At 41.9% G+C, this 20,886-nt stretch overlaps 1 protein-coding gene across 4 annotated transcripts in view; it reads right to left on the reverse strand.

The window, feature by feature from the left end:
- Positions 1 to 436: 436 nt before the first annotated feature.
- POPDC3 (popeye domain cAMP effector 3) overlaps positions 437 to 20,886 on the reverse strand; it is a 68,137-nt gene continuing 47,687 nt past the window's right edge. For 2 of the 4 annotated variants that reach the window (XM_088460506.1, XM_088460507.1), the window contains 3 exons: positions 17,305 to 18,098; positions 3,774 to 3,882; positions 437 to 1,608 (listed from right to left, as the gene is read on the reverse strand). In XM_088460506.1, coding sequence (XP_088316632.1) covers positions 1,312 to 1,608; positions 3,774 to 3,882; positions 17,305 to 17,849 — 951 coding nt within the window. In that variant the 5' untranslated portion in view covers positions 17,850 to 18,098 and the 3' untranslated portion in view covers positions 437 to 1,311. The remainder of the gene's footprint in view (positions 1,609 to 3,773; positions 3,883 to 17,304; positions 18,099 to 20,886) is intronic. The other 2 variants (XM_088460509.1, XM_088460508.1) reach the window with 2 other exon arrangements.

Consider the following 20,886-nt stretch of genomic DNA (forward strand, 5'->3'; position numbering starts at 1 on the left):
GAAGTCACGAGAGAGAAGACTGGGAGAAGGACAATTAATGACAGATGCCAGTGGAGTAGCAAGTGTACTGCCACCTTGGTGTTGTGCCATGGGTTGTGCTACTGGTTGCATTGACCTTGCTACTGGCCCTGACTTCATGAATACTTATTACTAGTCTGTATTACATCAAGTGAAATTATTACATCCCTGGCTGCTAATTAATTGATTGGCATCATTCTCATGAATACTGCATGGAGTCTAAGTGACAAGATACTCTTTAATTTTTACCCTTTTATACATTACTTGATTAAAACTATATTAACTTTTTTTTATTTACATATCAGTATGATTTCAAAATAGAAAAACAAAAAGGCACTGAAGTTATTTGTATCTATAACATACAATTTTGAGTGAGTGACCCATGATAACTATAAAAAATAAAGACACTACAAAGAAATGAGAAAAAAAGTTTACTATTAATACATACAGTATTTCTATGCATTACGGTTTTTTTAAATTCAGAATAAATCTTTGGATGTTAAAGTATTCATCTTGAATTCTGGATTGTCACTACTATAGATCATAAAATAAGAAAATATTTCAAGGTTCCAATTAAGATAATGAACCAATAACTTATGGGGCCCATCCATCAGCGATGGATTGCCGCGATCCCGCGATGCTGCAACCCGGCATTGCAGAAATCCAACATGTTGGATTTTCCCAATTTGACAATCGCGAACAAAATATTATCGCGATCGTCAAATCGGGGACATTTAACATGTAATATTTCAGCAATCCTGTGACGGATCGCTGACCATTGATGTTGGCCAGCATTTCCACCCGATCGTGTCGCAGGATCGCGGAAATACCGGTCAGATGTATGGGCACATTTAGGATGCATAAGAGGAATACCAATAGTCTTATCGGAATTAAGTTTAATTGGCTGAAGTTGACTCAGCTGAGAACTTTATTCTAGACTATTTCAAACCACAAAGATGCCTCACATCTCTTTACCTAGGAAAAGTGCTACGTATTTACACTACATATGGTTTTTAAAGTAGATTGATTTTATGAAATGCCTGTTTTATCTTTAGTTGAACACCAGTGGTTTTTGCATGGCCTATGTGTTTTTTCCCTTTATTAAAAATAGTAACTATTGACATGAATGGGAATTAAACTAGTAGACTTTCATAATTAGAAAACAGTGAATACGAGCAAGTACTGGCCACTATTAATGCAGCGAGCGGCACTTTGCATTGCATGGCTGATGAGTCTCGTCTGTTATCAAGCTAGTATTCCCAGCACACAATAAAAAAGTTGGAGAAAAGTTGGTTATAGTCGTTTGGCTGCTTTTCTCCTTGTAGAGAAGTCCTGAACACAAATGGCGGGTGTAGTCAAATGCGATTGCTCTGGTAAAGCCTTGTGATAATAGTTGGGAAGCCTTATGTCAAATCGAAATCCACTGTCCACAAACACCTTGTCATTTAATGCATAGAGTTTATCTGCAATGTCTCCCCTAATCAACACTGAAAAGAGTCTTGAGATGAAGCGGTGCTTGGCAAATAATAAATACAGCTTTTTCCTCCTCCAAGTTATGTATCGGCACTTTGTTTCTGCAGTAAGTGTTACCTGTAAGACAGCAGAAAAGGCAACATTACAAATCAGAACTCGATTTGCAAATATCAATATGGACACTGTTTACTAAACAGTATGAGATGTGTTATTGTTTCTTAAGTGAATCTGACATAGTAAGTATGACTAGTCTGAAACTGAGAGATGCATACGTCCTGAATCTGAGTCGGACACGAGCTGCATCAGTGTCTGCGTCTTTTGCCCCAGTCGCGTCTGCAATTTTATGCCAATGCCATTTACAAAGCCCTTCTCTGGAGTACGTACGTGTCCCCGAAAGTGCATGGACTGATTCACGTACTTTCAGCGTGCTTAGATGCTCATATACCGATTGGTGCATCTTCATACGCCACTTGCACTGCTCCTATGGCAGGTGCAGATTTCCCTTCTGAATATGGCCTCCAAATGTGAATGACCCTGCATATCTGAACGCAACAAACATCCGCGACACTCCCATAAGAAGCACCGTCTCTGCATCAGCTTAGCTGCTTCACACGCAACTGTGACTCTGTGCGCACGTACTCTGGATGCATGAACATTGCAATTTAGACGCTTGCACAGAACAATAACAATCGCTCCACTGGGTCAGACTCAGAATCAGCCCCATAGTGCACTGCAGGGTTAAGACTCATTCACCGAACAAGGGGCCTGATTCAGACCCCGACGCTATCCGCATTGCGCTCGCTATTGCCGATGGTTGCTAATCTGCGCATGCATATATGTCGCAGTGCGCAAACTACACAGTGTGTTCGCAGATCCCTCGCTCGCACAGCAAAGCCAGCCCAGCAGAGTGAGTGACAGGAGTGGCCATTTGTGGGTGGTAACAGGGGCAGTCCAGTAAAAATGGGGGAGTGGAGGTACGAACGCAGGCATGCCTGAGTGCTTCAACGCCATTTTAGAGGCGTGCATAATTAACAGGCAGCGTCATAGTACACGTGGCCAGCCATTTTTTTACTCTGTTTTCCTCGCAATGCTTGCGGTAGAAAAAAAGCTACCACAAGCACTGCATTCACATCCGTTAGTGGTCGATGTACCAATGTTTTCACAAACTTCAAGGAGAAGACGTGGTGCAGTGGGCATCTCTGCATACGCTAAGGGGAGTCTGCATACACAAAGCGAACACTCGTACAGGTAAGATGGGGGTGCTTATGCCTTGGGGAGCGATCGCTCCCCGCCGCGTCACTTTAAAATATTTGCATACGCATTGAGCGAGCGTACGCTCATAGCGACCGGGTCTGAATCAGGCCCAAGGTTATAAGGATATTTGGTCATATTTGGAAACAATGATCAATGCAATGTATAAAAACACCTGCTTCCTAGTGAATGTCATTTTCAAACACAAATTGTAATTTTAGATATCAAATGATGTTTAAAATCATAGCGGACACTGGATGTTGTTACATTAACCACACAATACCACTTTAGGTTCTTCTTTGTTTGTTGTCTGTTTATGAATTAATTCGAACTAGGGGCAGCACAGACTGTGTAATGGTTAGCATTACTGCCACACAGCACTGAGGTTGTGGGTTTGATTCCCACTACGGCCCTAACTGGGTGGAGTTTGTATATTGTCCCTGTGCTTGCGTGGGATTCCTCTGGGTGCTCCAGTTTCCTCCCACACTCCAAAAATATACTGGTAGGTTAACTGGGTCCCAACAAAAATGAACCCTAGTGTGTGTGTGAGCATGTGGTAGGGAATATAGATTGTAAGCTCCACTGGGGCAGAGACTGATGTGAATGGACAATTATTCTCTGTAAAGTGCTGCGTAATGTGTGCGCTATATAAATAACTGGTAATAAATAAATAAAAAAGGTGTGTGGAGGTTAGGTTTAGGCACCGGGTGGTGTTGGTATCCTAACCCTGTCAGGATGCTGGCAGCCGGCATCCTGTACTCAACCCTTTCAGATGTAGCCTATCATTTCCTGGCTGCAAGCTGTTGGGAAATCACATTTGCTGTCTCTACACCTGCTAGCTACATAAGGCTATCATTCCTCTTCAGAGAACATAAGAGATTGATGTATTATAGTGGACGCTACTCTATTTGTTGATGCAATTAAATCAAATATTACCTAGCTAGAGATCAATAGCTATCCCTACTCCCCTAGAATAATTTGTATGAAAAGTTAATAAAGTTTATTTTTAGAAACATGCGTTTACTTATTACCTGAAAAAAACCCTCTTCAGAGGGTCTGAGTGAGTCCCACTCAGGTGAATCCAAAAACTGAAGTGGAAAAATGTAATGAAGAAATTCTCCATCCACATTCACGCGTATCCTGCCAAATTTATAAGATATACATTATCAAAAAAATATACCACATAATAGATGCTCATTTTCATTAAAGTGTCTCAGCTTAATATGGCTACAAGCACCTCACCATTTACTGACCCCCACAGTCTTTTTAATGGTTTACTACAGTGTTACTCAACTCCAGACCCCAGGGACCCCCATAACAGTGCATGTTTTCAGATCCTAATTGGTGCACATTGCTGGCTGACATTTAAAAAGATCCACAGGTGGAGCTAATTATTTCACCTGTCATACTGTGGAGATCTGTAAAACATGCATGGTTAGGGGTCCCCGAGCACTGGAGATGGGAAACCCTGGCATACTAGTTATTTCAGTAGTGGATAGGTTAACCAGAAACACTTAGTTTTTTTTTTTTTTTTTTCATGTACCTACTACTACCTCATGCATTACATGTACAGCCTCAGGAGCGACGAGTAAAAATATGCGTTGAATGCACCCTCTGGGGCTTAACACACGCGATAAGCCATAGACTTTGACACCTAATGCGGAATCTATGGATTAACATTCATTACCTGTTGGTCTACCATACAGGGAAATTGACCTATAATTAAATAGCTTTGGGCATTAAACCCGGAGATTTACCCTCGTGATAAACACCACAGGTAATTTAATCTGCCCCTATATAATTTTATATAGCACCAAGTTTTATACTCCAAAATACATTAGTATATTTTCCTCAGAAACTATCACTAGATTATAATGTTTTCTGCTAAATTGCATTTTAGAAAATAACCAGAAGTGAGATACAGGGATTTTGGGTGCGATGCTCAATCGTTCTGTAGAGAAATTATGATTACTGCCATATCCTTTGAGTTCTTGTGATATCACTGAATGACCATGATGCATTTGCATAGTCTGTGCATCTACAATCTACCATTGACTGTTTATGCATTCTCATAAGTATAACCAGCCAATCAAACTAACCTGTTATGAGTCTCTAAACTTCAGTCTAGTGCTCTCATGAAATGCATTTATAATGGTAACTTCATTGCTAAAACCTACACCTTGGGGATTTAAAAACTATGGTCTTGATTCAGAGGTGGACGCTTATCCCATCGCTGCTGTGTCTTTGTATGCAGTGGTATGTAGAAGTTATTCTAATACCGTAGCAGCTGTAATATGTACAGAGACTTCCTCTGGCTGCATCTCTATTCCGCCGGTTTAATACAAATACGCACCATCGGTCACACATCAAACTTCAAAGCAACCCTATGGCTTCTTAGAATGTTAGTCTGAAGTAAGCCACCGGGGTCAGTAATGCTGCATACAAAGATGCAGCCATTTGCTGCTATAATCCCTCAAAATGGATTTATTTACCGGCCATCCCATAAACGCCCAACCAAAAGTATTTCCGACGTTTCGGGTCTTTATTGACCCTTTTTCCTTGATTTCCTTGAAAAAGGAGTGCCGTCCGTATCTGTCTGTTATATATTCCTTAGACAAAAAAAAAAAAAACTTATGGTTTCACATGTTCCATTAAGGCTGCCAAACTTAAAAAAGCAATGAAATTCCGATCATTAAGGCTGACGCCTTAATAGACATGGTCCTTGTGCAATACATCCACACCACTTTTATCCCATCTGCGCAGCTCTATCTTCTGCTTAGACCTCAGTTGCATAGACTGCATGTGTGTATTCCAATGAGCACACAATTCTGTGAATAAGCAGCTCCACCATTTTGTTAGTGACAGGAATCTCACACTGTGAGAGTGCTGAATCTGCAGTTGACCACAGGTTGTGATGGCATACCATATCTGTATTGCGCAAGGACCACGTCCATTAAGGAGTCAGTCTTAATGATCAGAATGTCATTGCTTTTTTGAAGTTTGATTGGCAGAAATTCTATAGGTTTTGTGAAATTTCAGATCATGCTAATGTAGGATAATTTGCGCTATAAGTATTAGTATCATGAAGTCTGATATGTGAAATAAAGAATACTTTATTTTCTAACACATAAGAGTATATAAATTCACATTCAATACAATCTAAAAAATAGAAACAACCGGTTGTATTCATAAAACCATGGTAATATCTATACACACAATTATGGTACTCCTAAAAAGCTATATAAATGTGGGCTGGTTGTAATAAATAAAATCACTCTCATGCTGGGCATACACTGCCAGATAAAATGTCTGTCAGACCGACAGACATTTTATCTGGCAGCCTGCCAGCCGCAGATGTCTGCGGCATACACTGTGAGAGAAATCTCACAGTGTATAGCCCGACATCCGCGCTCCGCCCCCAGGGGAGGAGACATTTCCCTGTTCCTTCCGTAGGAAGGAACACAGGAAATGTCTGTCTGTCGGCTGCGCTGGGCATACACTGCCCAATGCGGCCGACAGTTTACCGGGAAATATCGCATCGGACGGGCATGCTGGACAATCCAGCATGCCCGACCGAGCAATATTTAACCCTCGGTCGCCCCCCCCCCCACGCTACAAATATCGCGGCGATCCGCCGATATCGGGCGGATCGTCCCGATAATTGTAGCGTGTATGGCCAGCATTAGTAGCCAAATTCCTTTTTGTAGCTTTATAAAAGATATTGTATCTTTGTATCAATTAGATGTTAATTTTCACCTGTCATTCCACTGAAGATAAAAGATGTAATGTGTGGACAGGATAAATGGCTGCTTTCAATGAATGACATATAATGATCTTCCGTTATAATATAAAATTCTCCAATTATATGGGGTGCTAGATCCCTGATAAGTGGCACGGAATGAATGTCCGGATGCTTAAAGATGGTGATTAAGAGGGAGCCGTGTTCGCATAACATGATGCACGGATCTCCCCAAAAGTCCACAAATATATGGAGTTTGTAAATGTTTGTGCACAACAATGAAGCTGTGACTTTGCTCTCGCCTGCCGTACGGCAAGTTCACTCCGCACATAAATCGCGTCCGACCGTTTCTGGTTAGGCCTCAAAGACCAGTGCCTGGCTTCAGCTCCCAGAGCACTTGATTAATGCACACGTAGGCCTGTACGCATCCAGCAGCTGACCCCTGTCTCAATGGTCTCTACAGGGCAGCTGATATCCCCATTTTGCAAAGAGGGTATTCCAATATGGGTATATACCCCAAGCGATACCAAGTCCACTTGGTGGCAAAGCAGGTAAGTTCTCTTAACTAGTTTCATTTCAACCTGGGAACTTTATCAGAGAGTGTTTTTGCTGGGTCTGGATAGACCTCTTATACTTGCCTTGTAGACTGTTTCTGTGTCTCTATTGGTCCAATTGATTTTACACAGGTGTATTCATTCTTATCCAGGTGAATAGTATTTTGTAATTTGTTCAGCATTCAAATATGTTATATATTTATAATTGCAATGTCACAGTAGCCTAAGATGTTACTATACATAGCCAATTGAGAAGTATAAAATCTTCATTTCTACTATAATAGTAAATCTCTATTCAATACATTTTAATCCTTTCAAAAATAGTTATATATAGCCATATTATGTATGTCCTTTGAACCTATGACCATTAGCTTCCTAAACAGTCTAACACTACCCCATACTCCTGATAGTTATTACCACTATATATCACAGAGCTATAAGTGGGCTAATTAATAAAATGAAATAATTCTGAACACATTATTTTCACAAGATTTAATTTCTCCTTAGAGACTGAACCGTTAACCATTAGTTTTAATCTCTATACCATACAGACGAGGATTGTCAAAAAGTTGCCCAAGATGTTCTGGGTTACTATCCATAACCAATTAAAAACATAAATATAAATCTTTATATCTATTATTATGGTAAATTCTCTATTTAACACATTTTAATTCTTGCAAGAAATCAAAGAAAAAAATGAAGTAAACTGAAATAAAGTACAACCATAACTTTTATATCTCATTAGGGACTAGAACCTATGACCATTAGCTTACTAAACCATCTCTCTACCTCGACCTATACTCCTAGTTGTTTTGTCACACCATATCATAAGGTTAGAAGTTGACCGATTAATAGATAAAAAAAAATAGTGTGAACATTGTCTAAGAAGCCTCAACTTTTTTTGTCTATGAAACATAATTGCTTTTTTTATAATTTATTAACCATCAGGGATGGGAGCAGCAAACCGGGCCACCTGCAGGGGAGAAGGGAAACAAAATGGTACACTAGTGCTGGTGGTGGAGGGGACAGCACACAGGAGGTGTTTTGGGGGTGCAGAGGGAGAGACGGCTGAGGGGGCAGGCTGCAGTCGTGCGGGGCAGTGGCAGCAGTGGGGCAGCAGCAGGGGAGAGAAAGGCTCAGTAGCGCTGATAGTTCCAGCCCTGAACTGCTTCTTAAAACCCCTATACACGGAACGATGTGCTCACGATGCGATATCATGAACGATTTCCCTTGAACATTCCCCGGCACTCCAGGACACGATATGGTGCTTAAACAGCACATTTTGACTTGGGAATATCGTGCAAGATCTAAAGCTAGCTGACTGCATACACTGATCAGTGAGATTTGTGATGCAGGCATCTGTGTAAAATGAATGATTCAGAGATGCACGCACGGATCAGTGCGATCCGTGTGGCTTGCATCTGAAAAAAAAAAAAATCAATAAGACACAGATGCATGGATGGATCAGTGAGATCCGTCCATGCATCTGTGTTAGAAAAAAAATTAATTAAAATATATTTAGGAAAAAAAAAAAACTGCGTGCACTCCCCCTTATGCAGTAGAACTACAGGTCCAGGCAGTCCTCCCCCGCATGCTTGTACTTGGAGAACCACAAGTACCAGCAAGTGGGTGATTAAGGGCCCGCTGGTACCTATATGACCCCTGTAAAAGAAATATAAAAAAAAAACAGAATGTTTTAAGATTTTATTTTTCTGCACCTTCGCCAGGGGGGGGCGGCAGTCTTTAAGCTCTTTTGCACGGCTGCCGCCTCCCGTAGGACTTCCATGGCGTCTTCACCTGAAGGGCAGCAGCCTTTAAGTTCTTGCATGACCGCCGCCCAACCAGGACTTCCCCAGTGTCTTCTTTCTTCGGGAGCTCTTCTCTGCTGCCTCCCGGGCCGATGGACTGCCGTGCCGTGTCCTACTGGCTTACAGTATATATGCCAGTTGAGGGGGCGGGCCGATGACACAGCTCGCGGTGACCATTTCTGAAATGGGCATTGTGGTTCTCACCATTGAAGTCAATGTGGAGAACCGCTCATTAGCTGAGAGGTGAAAGGTTCGCCTCTCTCAGCCAATGAGCGCTCCGCACCGGTAGTTCTATAGGTAAGTCCCACTGCGAAGCAGTCATTCGGGTAGTACTGTCCTTAGAGGACAGTACTAATGTCCATGGTTCCGCGTATTGTTTTTTTTTTTGCCAGTTCGGGGGTGCCTACATAGAGTGACGAGGACCTATTCCACGCATAGGAGGAGGAGAGTATGGATTTTTTTATTACAGGTTGATTGGCTTCAGGGATACATAGTTGAGTATGTGAGATAGTGTGTGCATGTGTGTGTACATGTGTGTATGCATGTATACGTTTTACTTTCAACGGTGTGTGTGTCTTGTGTTTATTTTAATATTTCTCTTGCTGTGGCACTACAGGTACCAACGGACCCGTAATGCCCCGCATGTTGGTACTTGTGGTTCTCCAAGTACCAGCATGTGGGGGAGGCTTGCTGGGAACTGTAGTTCCACACCAAAAGACAATATTTGTAACTCTTTACTTGCACCACGCTATTCACAATCAACCCGGCACCCACCAGCCAGGGGTGTCGAGGATAGCACCGGGGCTATCAGCCTGGGCCTGGGGTGCCCTGGAGAGGGGGATTCCTTTATTGGGGGTCCCCAGCTCCCCAGGGATCCCCAGCCTGGCCTGACTAGCGGTCAGGAGTGATGCTTTGGCTGGGGTGCCCGGTGTTAGAGCTCCCCTGGCTGTGGTATTACCCCCCCCCTGCTAGAAAGGGTCCCAGTGCCATTTTTTTCCCCTGTATTTCCAGAACCTGCTCAAAGCCCAGTGCTGGTTGCGCTGAATACGGGGGACCCCTACGTCATTTGTCTCCTGTATTCTGGCAACCAGAACTGGTTCTGAGTAGCCTCTACATCATTTGTCCCCTGTATTTAACACCACCAGGACTGGGTCTGCAAAGCCCATTTGCTGGTTGTTCAGTTTGGGAAGGGGGCACCCCTTATTTTTTTTTCAATTTAACTCATTGAGCCTGTCCGTGCATCTGTGTTTACAGTTATCTCACACAGATGCAGGCATCACGAATCTCCCAGATCTGTGCATGCTGCATCTGTCTGCCGCTGCCGCCAGGTCCGCAGCCCTCACCGGTGACCACACGCCGCTAATCTGCTGCTACCATGCCACCGTCCCCGCCGGCTGCAGCTAATGGCTGCTTCTTTCCCCTGGGTCCCACCGCCGCTACCATCCGCACTGACCAGCCATCTTTGTGCGCCCAAGTGAAGCCACAGTGAGTACATCTGCTGAAGGCACCTACTGAGGCTGAGCAACAAATTGAGGCTTCCTATCTCTATAATGGCACAATTGTGAGGTAATAGTTTAAAAACTGTAACTTTCTCATTTACCTGAACCCCCAAATACCCTACCCTGGAGATACCAAATAAAACAAACCCCAAGTCTAAATTACCCCCTACCCTGAGTTAAGCCTTCCCAAAAATCCCCCATAGGGAACAGCAGAAAAGTGGTCCTGAGAGTGTCAGAAAAAAATAACAGCTGGAATTTTAGGTTGTTCCCAAATCCTCATTTTTAATTTTTTTGCCGTGAAATTTGGCATGCAGTACTGAGATACAGTTCTACCTATCCATTGCAAATTTCAGTTCGGGACTTCCTATAACTTTTGAGGTGTAGCCCCTTAAACACCATGCCCCCCCGCCAAAATTTTCTATAGAGATTTCCGTTTTTTTCGATTCAGCCTTAATATAAAGGGCACGACTGTGCCCTTATAATATACAACTTTTATATCTCCAAAGTTAGAGCCCACAACACTTACACCAATGGCAGCAGTTATTAAAGGTTCAAGTTTTGATAGTTTAATGTATCGTCTTCAGGGTACAAATAAGCAAATCCAAAAGCAGCATGCACTCACGTAACAAATAATTCCGCCTTAGGAGTACATCATAAGAGACCACAGAGAAATGTTTCCTGGGAATCAAACAAAATACTGTATAATAGTAATGTGCACTCTCAATTTTATTACCACCAAATTCACATGTCCAGTGTTCCCAATTGCGGAACAAATCCTTATACAGCATTGCAATTCAACAATCACATCATTGTCACTAATATTTCAGTCACCCATCTGACCAAATACTCATACATGCCTACTGTCGCTGGAGGCTTGCGATTTTTCGGGTAACCCACCGCACCAGCGGTAGAGTAGGCACGTCCCCTGCATTCCTGCCTACTTCCTAATGAAGTGGGTAAAATGGGGAGCATTTTAAAGGAGATCGGGGGATCCCCGAGTAGGCGTGGAGCTTAATTTGACCCCACCCCCTATTTAAATATGCACTATTCATGGTAATTTACCATGAGAGGTGGGGCTTAATGACACAAAACATCAGGCCCCACCCCCATCACCGCCCACCTGCTTCTCCTCCCTGGCCTTCTGGGGAGGAAAAATGAAAGGTAGCCAAGTATGCATATACTGTAGATCCTACATGTTTTGTTGGGAATGACAGCAGCAGGAGCTACATGTTGTTGGATTTGAAAATGGTGACCGAAATATTGATGAAGGTAATAAATATAGATATTTCTATATTGAGGGGAGAGTGCATATGTTATATACACACACATACACACAGTCAGGTCCATAAATATTGGGACATTGACAGAATTTTCATATTTTGGCCTCTATTCACCACCACAATGGCTTTGAAATGAAACAAACAAGATGTGCTTTAACTGCAGACTTTCAGATTTAATTTGAGGGTAATTACATCCAAATCAGGTGAACGGTGTAGGAATTACAACGGTTTCTATATGTGCACTTTGCTTTATACAGCATATTTTACGACTGCACTATTGAAGTAAATGCGTCCAAATCTTAATGAGTCTCATTATTTTCAAAAATGAGCAATGAGAGTAAAGAGGGAGTTTGACTTGTAGAAGCATCTGGGACTAGAAAAGAGTGATGGGTAGAATATAGAAGGCTTGGAGGAGAAAAGAGAAAACCAGGGAGTCAAAGTGATTTTAATGACCATTTAAATGCACTATTGGAGACTCAGACCAGAAATAAACACAAAAATAGCTATTCTTAATATTTAAATAGTATTTTTCGTATGTTTGTTTATCTATAAGTAACTCTGTGACGCACCATACTTGCTATTTAGGTAACATGTTTGGACTATAGAAAAATATCTGTAGCTTATGGTGGCAAGTTTTTCTTCTTTTGCTTTGTCCCAAAATCGAGCCTAACCCTAACCTCTCCCCCTAGTGCCTAACCCTAGCCCCCCCCCTCCCCTTGCCGCAGCCTAAACCTGGGGGGGTGCCTAACCCTAACCTCCCCCCAGGGGTGCCTAACCCTAACCACCCCCTTCCCCTAGCCTAAACCTAACCTGCCCGGGGTGTGCCTAACCCCAAGTCCCCTCCCCGGGAGCCCTGACACCTAACCCTCCGCTCCCGCCCGGTTTACTTCCGTTCGGGATGTAGGGCGTCAGTCTCCAAGCATAGGTCTAATGACAGGCATCGGGTTTTCGACACCTGTCATTAGTACCTTCCCGGGATTTGACAGTCGGGAAGCTGGCGGTTGGCATTTAGACAGTCGGCTTCCTGACTACATCATATATATATATATATATATATATATATATATATATATATATATATATACACACACATACACAAACACACACATATTGGGGAAAAAAATAGTACCTTTGTTGTCTGCGACTTCTGTGACTACACATCAGTTCTATATTCCTGCAGATATTATGCTGGAGATTTACAATCATCCAATTTTAGACCAAGATATATAATAATAATAATTATAATAATAATAATAATAATAATAATAATGATGAAGCTACACAAAGGACAACCTTTTGTTGTTACAAGCGTGAGAAAAGTGATAAGGTTTGATAGCTTGGTGGCAAATCTATTTCAGCTGTCAAATCTTTTCTACAGGTTTAGCTTCATATCTAAGGCATGGTGGAATGAGAGGCTGCACAATAGACATGAATAAATGACTTGTAAATGTCACAGGACTCACTGGAAACATTGCAGTTACCAAATAAGGTCACTACAGCCATGCACAAGTTACTTAAAAGTCTCTAGCTGACCTTGTGATTCCAGATTGTGCTGACACGCAGCAACCAGCTACTAATAAAGTCACTCTTAGGTAAAAGAAACTGTACATATAATAAATATGGAATTGTATTCCTATCTACTGAGACAAGCAAGCTGAAAAATAAATCCCAGAAAAACAATATTGACAAAAGTTCTCTAACAAAATGCACTATTAACTGATCATCAGTGGTGGACTTGGGTGGTATAGGGATATGGTAGTATTATATACAGGTCAGTTTTCCTACTGCATTGGTTATAAAACTACTAAATTCCATTCACTTACATTTTTGATACCGACATTTCCATTTCAACTACTGGTGAGAACTAAATAATAAAAACACACACACACCATGCTTGCCAACATTCTGGATGACCCCTCCGGGAAGGAGCAGCAGGTCGGCATGGCAAGGGGCGTGGCCAGCATAGGGGGCGTGACAGGACACATTACCATGCATTTGTGGACGGAGCAGGGGGCGTGGTCACACAGGCACATCAGTTTGGCCCCACCCACCGCTACACAATGCCCAGACTAACGGCATTGTGAAGTAGGGGGCGTGGTCATGATAATGCGATTCAGCGTGAATCGCGTCATCTCCCACCCCCACTGCAGGGGTTTCTATTGTAACCGAGGGGGGCAGAGGGGTCGGTGGCCGCTGGAAGGCTTGACTGCCTGTCCGGGGAGCCAAGAACGGCACCTGATTTTTGGGAGGCTCCCGGCCGAATCGGAAGGGTAGGTAAGTATGATATAAACTAAGTGCCAAAAGTCATGAGATAGATGCCTAGTATTATTTACAGTAGGACTCCCTCTAGATCGCCAATGTGCAGCATCTCGACATGGCATCGATTGTACAAGTGGACAGAAGATCTCTCGAGAGATGTTGACCTATGTAGTCTGGACAGCTTCCCACAGCTCCTTGATATTTGTAGGTGCAGGATATTGAGTGCAAATTAACATCTCTTGGGTTCATGTCGGACGAACGTGTTGGCCACATCATTTGTCGAAACTCTGCAGAATGCTCCTCAAACCCTTTTGGAGAATTTGAGACTGATGATACTGTGCATTATACTGCTGGAATAGTCCATTGTTGTGGAGGTAAAATGAAGTCAATGAAGGTCTGCAAATGGTCATCAAGCAATGCAACGTAGCGGTTAACAGGGCGCTCTTAGTGGGTCTTCTGCTCTCATATCCAATGGAAGTTAAAAAACACTGCACTGACCTCCTGCATTAAATGAGGATGTGATTTGAGCCAGTGTCGCTTGTCACAGACTACTCTGGCCAGACACTGTTAAGCACCCATGGTAAGCCAATGTGCTATCCACGGTGGGTGGTAATGCCTTCCATGAGGTATTCCTGATACACACGTGACACTATAGCTCAAGGAATGTTGAATGCCCACAAAACTTTGAATATGAAATGTCTCATCCATCGGGCACCCACTATCATGCCCCGGTTGAACTCTGATAATTCATGGCACCTTGCCATGAGCAGTCTAGTCGGTGTTCAAACTGACCCACGAGATGTCAGATTACAACTGCTGCAGGTCTGGGCATTTCAAAGATGTCGTCCAAGACTATATATAGTTTGGTACAATTTTTGGTTTTAAAGCAGGACATATTCTGCAAAAGTATACATTTTTATCATTGACATGGAAAATGCAAAAATGAGCACTGGTCTACAGATCATGAAATCAAAGCAAACTAACCATTATTTCCTGTATATATTTACTTACAACAGTGTCATAAATGTGTGGGATACAGTTTAGTTGTCTCTAATGACATGGAAAAGAATTTCTGAACCACCTTTTTCATTTTTAAATAGATTTAGTGTATAAAGGTACACTGAACAGAGCTATTTACTTTCATTATTTATATACAAAAGTTCCACTTGTGAGATTTATTTACTCGTTAAAGCCAGTGAAGCATTTGTACAGTTTATATTTTGAGAGTATATAAAACATTTCAATGGATAGCCGTTGTCCAGCTGCTCCGATTTATGATAAGCAAGTAGCTCTTCCATCTTTTATCTCTTACAGTACACCATTCGTTTAAAATACCCACATCACTAGCTCTATCTAAAAATAATGTAAATGCAATCATATTACACCTTAATGTATTATTTTATATGGATTATTTAAGATTAGTACACAATTTATTTGGTTGTTAGTGCAGTAGGTGGCCGTCCATAAAATATAGCAAAAGCAATACAAAGCACAGTTACAGTACATTTATATAGCGTTTTTACTGAGCTTATAATGAAAAGCACCTGTACTTTCCCCCTCTGTCTAAGGCTTCACTTCCCTTTGCGTCAGACTGCCCTCTATTCCCTTAGTGCACAGATTGTGGTGGTCTGGATCATACTTGTCTACTCTCCAAGAATTTCCAAGAAACTCTTGATTTTTGGGAAGACCAATCAGATTCCTAGGAGAGTAGGGGAACCTCACCGAAAGTGCTTTTCTTAATGGTGTGGCAGAAACTCAATGGACGGAATGCAGGAAAGGGAAAAATTCAGTGAAACCCCAAAAGTGCGAGTTTGCCCGCATTTCTCATATGCGCCAAGCCTCAGAATGCGATGCAGTCCGAGGCTTGGATGCGGTGGGTAACGCCATCTTCTGATGGTATTACGCTATAGAGGTCTATGGGCTTCTCTTCGGAGAGTGCAGAGAGGGAGATCCAAACTGATTCCTCCCAGCACCCCTCGCGGTGCGTGTGTCATTCTGCACATGCGCAGAATGACACCAGAGGGACCTCTGAGTCATAGATCCAGAAGTCCCTCATTCGCAAAGGGCCACTCTCACTGAGAGAGTGGTCCTTTGAGCTTTCCTTCATGAATACCGGCATAATTAACACCGGCCTACATGCAAAGAGCGGAGGGATACATCACATCCCGAATGCGATACGTCATGCATCCCGCCCAGTGACATGATTTGTGTCACCAACCACAGTCTCTGCAGTGACAGGCTGCTATTTGCATCACTGTGCAGCGCATGTGGGCCTGATGATGCAAATTTTGTCTCATCATGGCCCTATCACCCCTGCACAAATACACAAATCGCTTCATCATGCCCCAACACGTCCCTTGGACCTCTTCTCCCAGACTTCCACGGAAGAGCAAAATGGGTCTCATTATAGGATGTGGCTCAATATCACCAGCTCTGTTCTGGTACCATAATCAAGTACTTTAATAGAGTGGAAACAGCTAATGAGGTAAAAAAAAACACTGAAGTATGCCAAATCAGATACAGCAATCTATTTAGCTAAAGCTACTAAACTAGACTAATTAAACCATTAAAGATGTCAGAAGATGAAAATTAATTAAGTTTGCCCTATACAGATGTGTCCTTATTCACCTAGCGTTTTTGTGCCATGTGACGTAAGATGCTCCACTACGGGTAGCAATGCCCATACATCTGTACTTTTTCCTGAATTTTATTTGCATTGTAATAACATACTTAAAGCTCCATCGCATGACTTAGAGCTCCACTACGGGTAGCAATGCCCATACATATGTACTTTTTCCTGAATTTTATTTGCATTGTAATAACATACTTAGAGCTCCATCGCATGACTTAGAGCTCCACTACGGGTAGCAATGCCCATACATATGTACTTTCTCCTGAATTTTATTTGCATTGTAGTAAGACAGTGTACTAGAAGCAATAGATTAGTACATTTGTCGCAAAGAAATTGGTATAAAGTTGCAGATTAAGCAGAACGATACATGGCACAAGTCACTTCAATGGGATCTATGTCTTTTGCCTTTTTACCCACATTAGCGACTGAGTTGTGCACAGAAGCTACATGAGATGCCAGTGTCAGTAGTCAGTGTACCCTGCATTGTACTTTTGTGCTAATAGTGAAGTGAAAAATAAACACTTTGTGAAAAAGTCTCTGGCAGAATGTCTGTGCAGCAAAGTCCAATGTGCGCCAAATGAGGCTGTATGGCGCGATTGCAGCATCTGTGTACAAGATGTGTGGGCACATCTGTAGGTAGCACTTACTAGCTTTCCAACATAGTATCAAACAATGTTTTTATGGCTGTTGATACAGATATACATGTATATAATGATAGCACTTACTCATTACTGTCTACGTGTCGCTGTCATTTCTGTACATATGCTATATATAATATAAACAATACCAACCTTCCAGATACAAGTAAAGAAAGTTTATCGATGGGAGTTTTTCCTTGAATTGCGTAACAATGCTCCCTTTCCAGTGTCATCACCTCTGCATTACAATGTGAAATAATCTTTCGAAACGCAGTTAGTGAGATCCCCAGTGGTTGAAAGACTGCATTGTACACGTCTTGGAATTCTGCTTCAAAGGTGACACTCCTTAGCTGATAGGCGAGGTGAATTATCTGCACAATACATATCACAAGAAGGATGAAGTTCCAGGAGAACACATCAGCAGCACAGACATCCATCCAGGCCCATATACACGTACAGAGGAAGCTCAAAGCAAAGAAAATGTATACATAGAGAAGGCCAAAAAACCCACTTCCTCCCATACAGCCCAATACAAACAGAACACTAGCCAGGTGGTAAATGGATCCTTCGGCCTCTTGGTTCCAGTTGATGCACACAGGATGTCCTGTCACCAGACTTTCCCAAAAACTCACATTATCGCCCATGGCTACAGTTCTTGAGAGGACTTTCACATGAGCACTGCAATGTTCCGTACTCATATCAACCACTTATGATGTTATCCCATATCTTCTTTAGTTCTACATATATTTCACACCCACTTCAACAAAATCCTGATGGCCATGATAGATCAGCATAATGTTTCCACACATCCATATTAGGCAATGTGTTGTCATTAGAAATGGGATGAGTTTGGCAATATAGCAGTCCTCCTTTGTAGCATTCTCATCCTCTGTAGTGCTAATATTGGCAACGATCCATAATATCCCAATGTGGAAAGCAATGATAGGCTAAAAAGAAAACAACTAGTTAATTCTTTGTACATGTATAATTGGACTTTCAGTTAAGTATGAAAAGAAGCTTATTTTACCATGTATGATCCTCTATTTCATGATAAGCAAGACAAGTACCAGGTTAATATACAATCAAATTATAGTTAGACATGCTGCAAAATGATAACTTCATGCAGACGCATAAGATCATAATGTAACCGATCTGTATTGCCATTAATACGGACACTATATTTAGGTCTTATATTTTATTAATCTTTTGTTTTAATATTGTGTTATTTTGTTTCTAGGATATATTTTTTGTTTAATTTTTTTTATTAATGTCTTGTTTAGGTACTTAATTATATGGTTGCCACTATTAGGAGATGCTCAAAAGTAATGTACTGTTGGTATACTTTGAGGATGAATCATGTTAGACATAGATCTGGACCAGCCAGAGGGCGCTATTACAGATGATGAGCTGGAGAGGAGGGTGGATAGAGCCCTTAAAGTCCAACTGGAGGTCACTTAGAGCTAGAGGCCTGAAAAACACCCTATTTCCCCTCCTCAAACCAAGTGGACTGAGGCGCTCGATACGTTTTCTAGTCAACATGGAGCACTGTACCATATTATGGAGATTGTAGGCTTTTCTATGAAATATTGTGCTGGATATCACGGTTTACTCTGGACCACCTATGTTTTATGTAAGAGTGTCTGGCAGATCTTTATACAATTACCAGTGACTGCAGTGCTCACAACTGAGTTTTCCATTGGCATCACTAGGGCAAGTGCTTATGATTAAACAGGGGTGGGGGAAGAGATTAGTGGTGTTATGGTGATTTGGTCAGCAATGCCCCAACACTCCAATTGCACTCACGATAACAGAATCCACTCCACCGGCAATGACAGGTGGGTGGCAAGTTGTTGAAACAGATTGAAAGCCTTATGAATATGTAACACAGGGCCTCTAAAGGGCTAGCTTGCGCATTAAATACAGTAGGCCTCTGCATAAAGGAAAAATGCGGAGATATGACACTTTCCCAGCATAAAGCATATGCTAAAACTATATAGATTTTATTAGCAAAGAAATGGACCTGAATTAATGAGAAATTATGCTGCATACACACAGGACGATATCGTTCAACGATATATCGTTCATATCGTTCATTTTTATGCAGTGAACGATCAACCAACGATGTGCGTTCCTGCATGAATGATAACGATATCTATGGTCTTCCGTACATGCAGGCCAACTTGGACGATTTCAACACGATTTGCATGTTAAGAGATGACTTCACTGAAATACCTATCATAGATATCTATCAGTGTGTACAGCCAAAATTGTTTGCCCTGCACTACAGAAAGTTGGAGGGAAATCTATCAGCGATATCGTTGGTTGTGCAGGTTGTACAGTGTGTATGCAGCATGTGTGTTTTAAGGTTATATGAAGTAAAGACACACCAAAAACTATTGTTACTATATTACACTGGAAATGGACCAATAAAGAATGATCTGCATAAAAGAGTGGGGCTATTGCCCTGGCATTTTCAGCTCCTGATATACAATAGTGCTTGGCAGGGTTGTAGAGAGGGTGGTTCCAGTGGAGCATGAGCTCCGGGTACCAAAATGGACTGAGGGCACCATCCAAGGTTCCGGAATTCATGGGGCGCTGCAGAGTGTGTCGGCCACCTGTTAGTTTGCTCTAAATCCTAAATAAGTTACGGATCTGAGATCCGTTTCTACATTTCATGCTTCCTCAAGATGCCCATATGCCTCCACTCCAGCCCTCCCTCCACTTTGATCATCTTCTGTCACCTCCCCTTTCCTGTTAGATTGATTATTCACCTCTTTAATTCCATCTCCTCTCCTTTCATATTGGCCTCTGTCACCTCCCCTCTCTGATCAGCACTTTCCTCTCCCCTCTACTCTTTGATCCCCTGCCTCCTTCCCTCCTCATTCATTCATTGTGTTTCAATGGACTTAATAATTACACTTCTGAGGTAAAATCCTAAACTTCAATTATAAGTTATGAGTTTAAAAAGAGTCACTACTTTACTATTTAAAGAAATTAGGTGTTCCCTGGCATGACCACACAGTGTTAGTTGAAAGGTCTTTTAATAGATATTAGGAGACCTGAAATAATAATTATAATGGTGGTAGACAGATCATTAGTAGTACTCACATTAATATAGGTACAATGTAAATTAGCAAAGTAGGAGCATAGCTGATAGGGGAGCTTCCCATAGGTGTCTCCACTCCAGTGAAAGCTGCTTGGGGCAGTAATTGCAGCCATAAGCTGTGCACCCTGTGGAATTTCACTCTAGCACATTTATTCGGTCAATTTAAATTACATTATCAGAATATATAATACAATCTCCTCTATTGACTAATAACAATGATACAAAGGAGATAAAAGTCATATTAACACAAATAAAGCAGTGCCAAAAATAGCTACCCCTTACTGTCAGATCACCGAAGCATTCTATTCCCCCAATTGGACCTCTACACCCAGGCGCGATACTGCCACTGTTTGCGTTTTTTCTCTTCACTACAGTATTCTCCTACAGACCGGCCATACCCCACTGCACTGGCACGGTTCAGTACAGGGGAGGGAGATATGACATGCACTTTCTCCGGGCCCCATGGTTCCAGACTACTACTCTGGTGCTTGGTAATTGATTTTTATCTATTGACTATCTTTATATATATATATATATATATATATATATATATATATATATATATATTTGTGCCCAGCCCCTATGCTTGTAGCTGAGTGATGTATTGCCATGTGAGAAGTGTTCCAATA

Source organism: Taudactylus pleione, unplaced genomic scaffold, assembly GCF_031769625.1.
Source record: "Taudactylus pleione unplaced genomic scaffold, aTauple2 ptg000046l, whole genome shotgun sequence".
Taxonomy (NCBI): domain Eukaryota; kingdom Metazoa; phylum Chordata; class Amphibia; order Anura; family Myobatrachidae; genus Taudactylus; species Taudactylus pleione.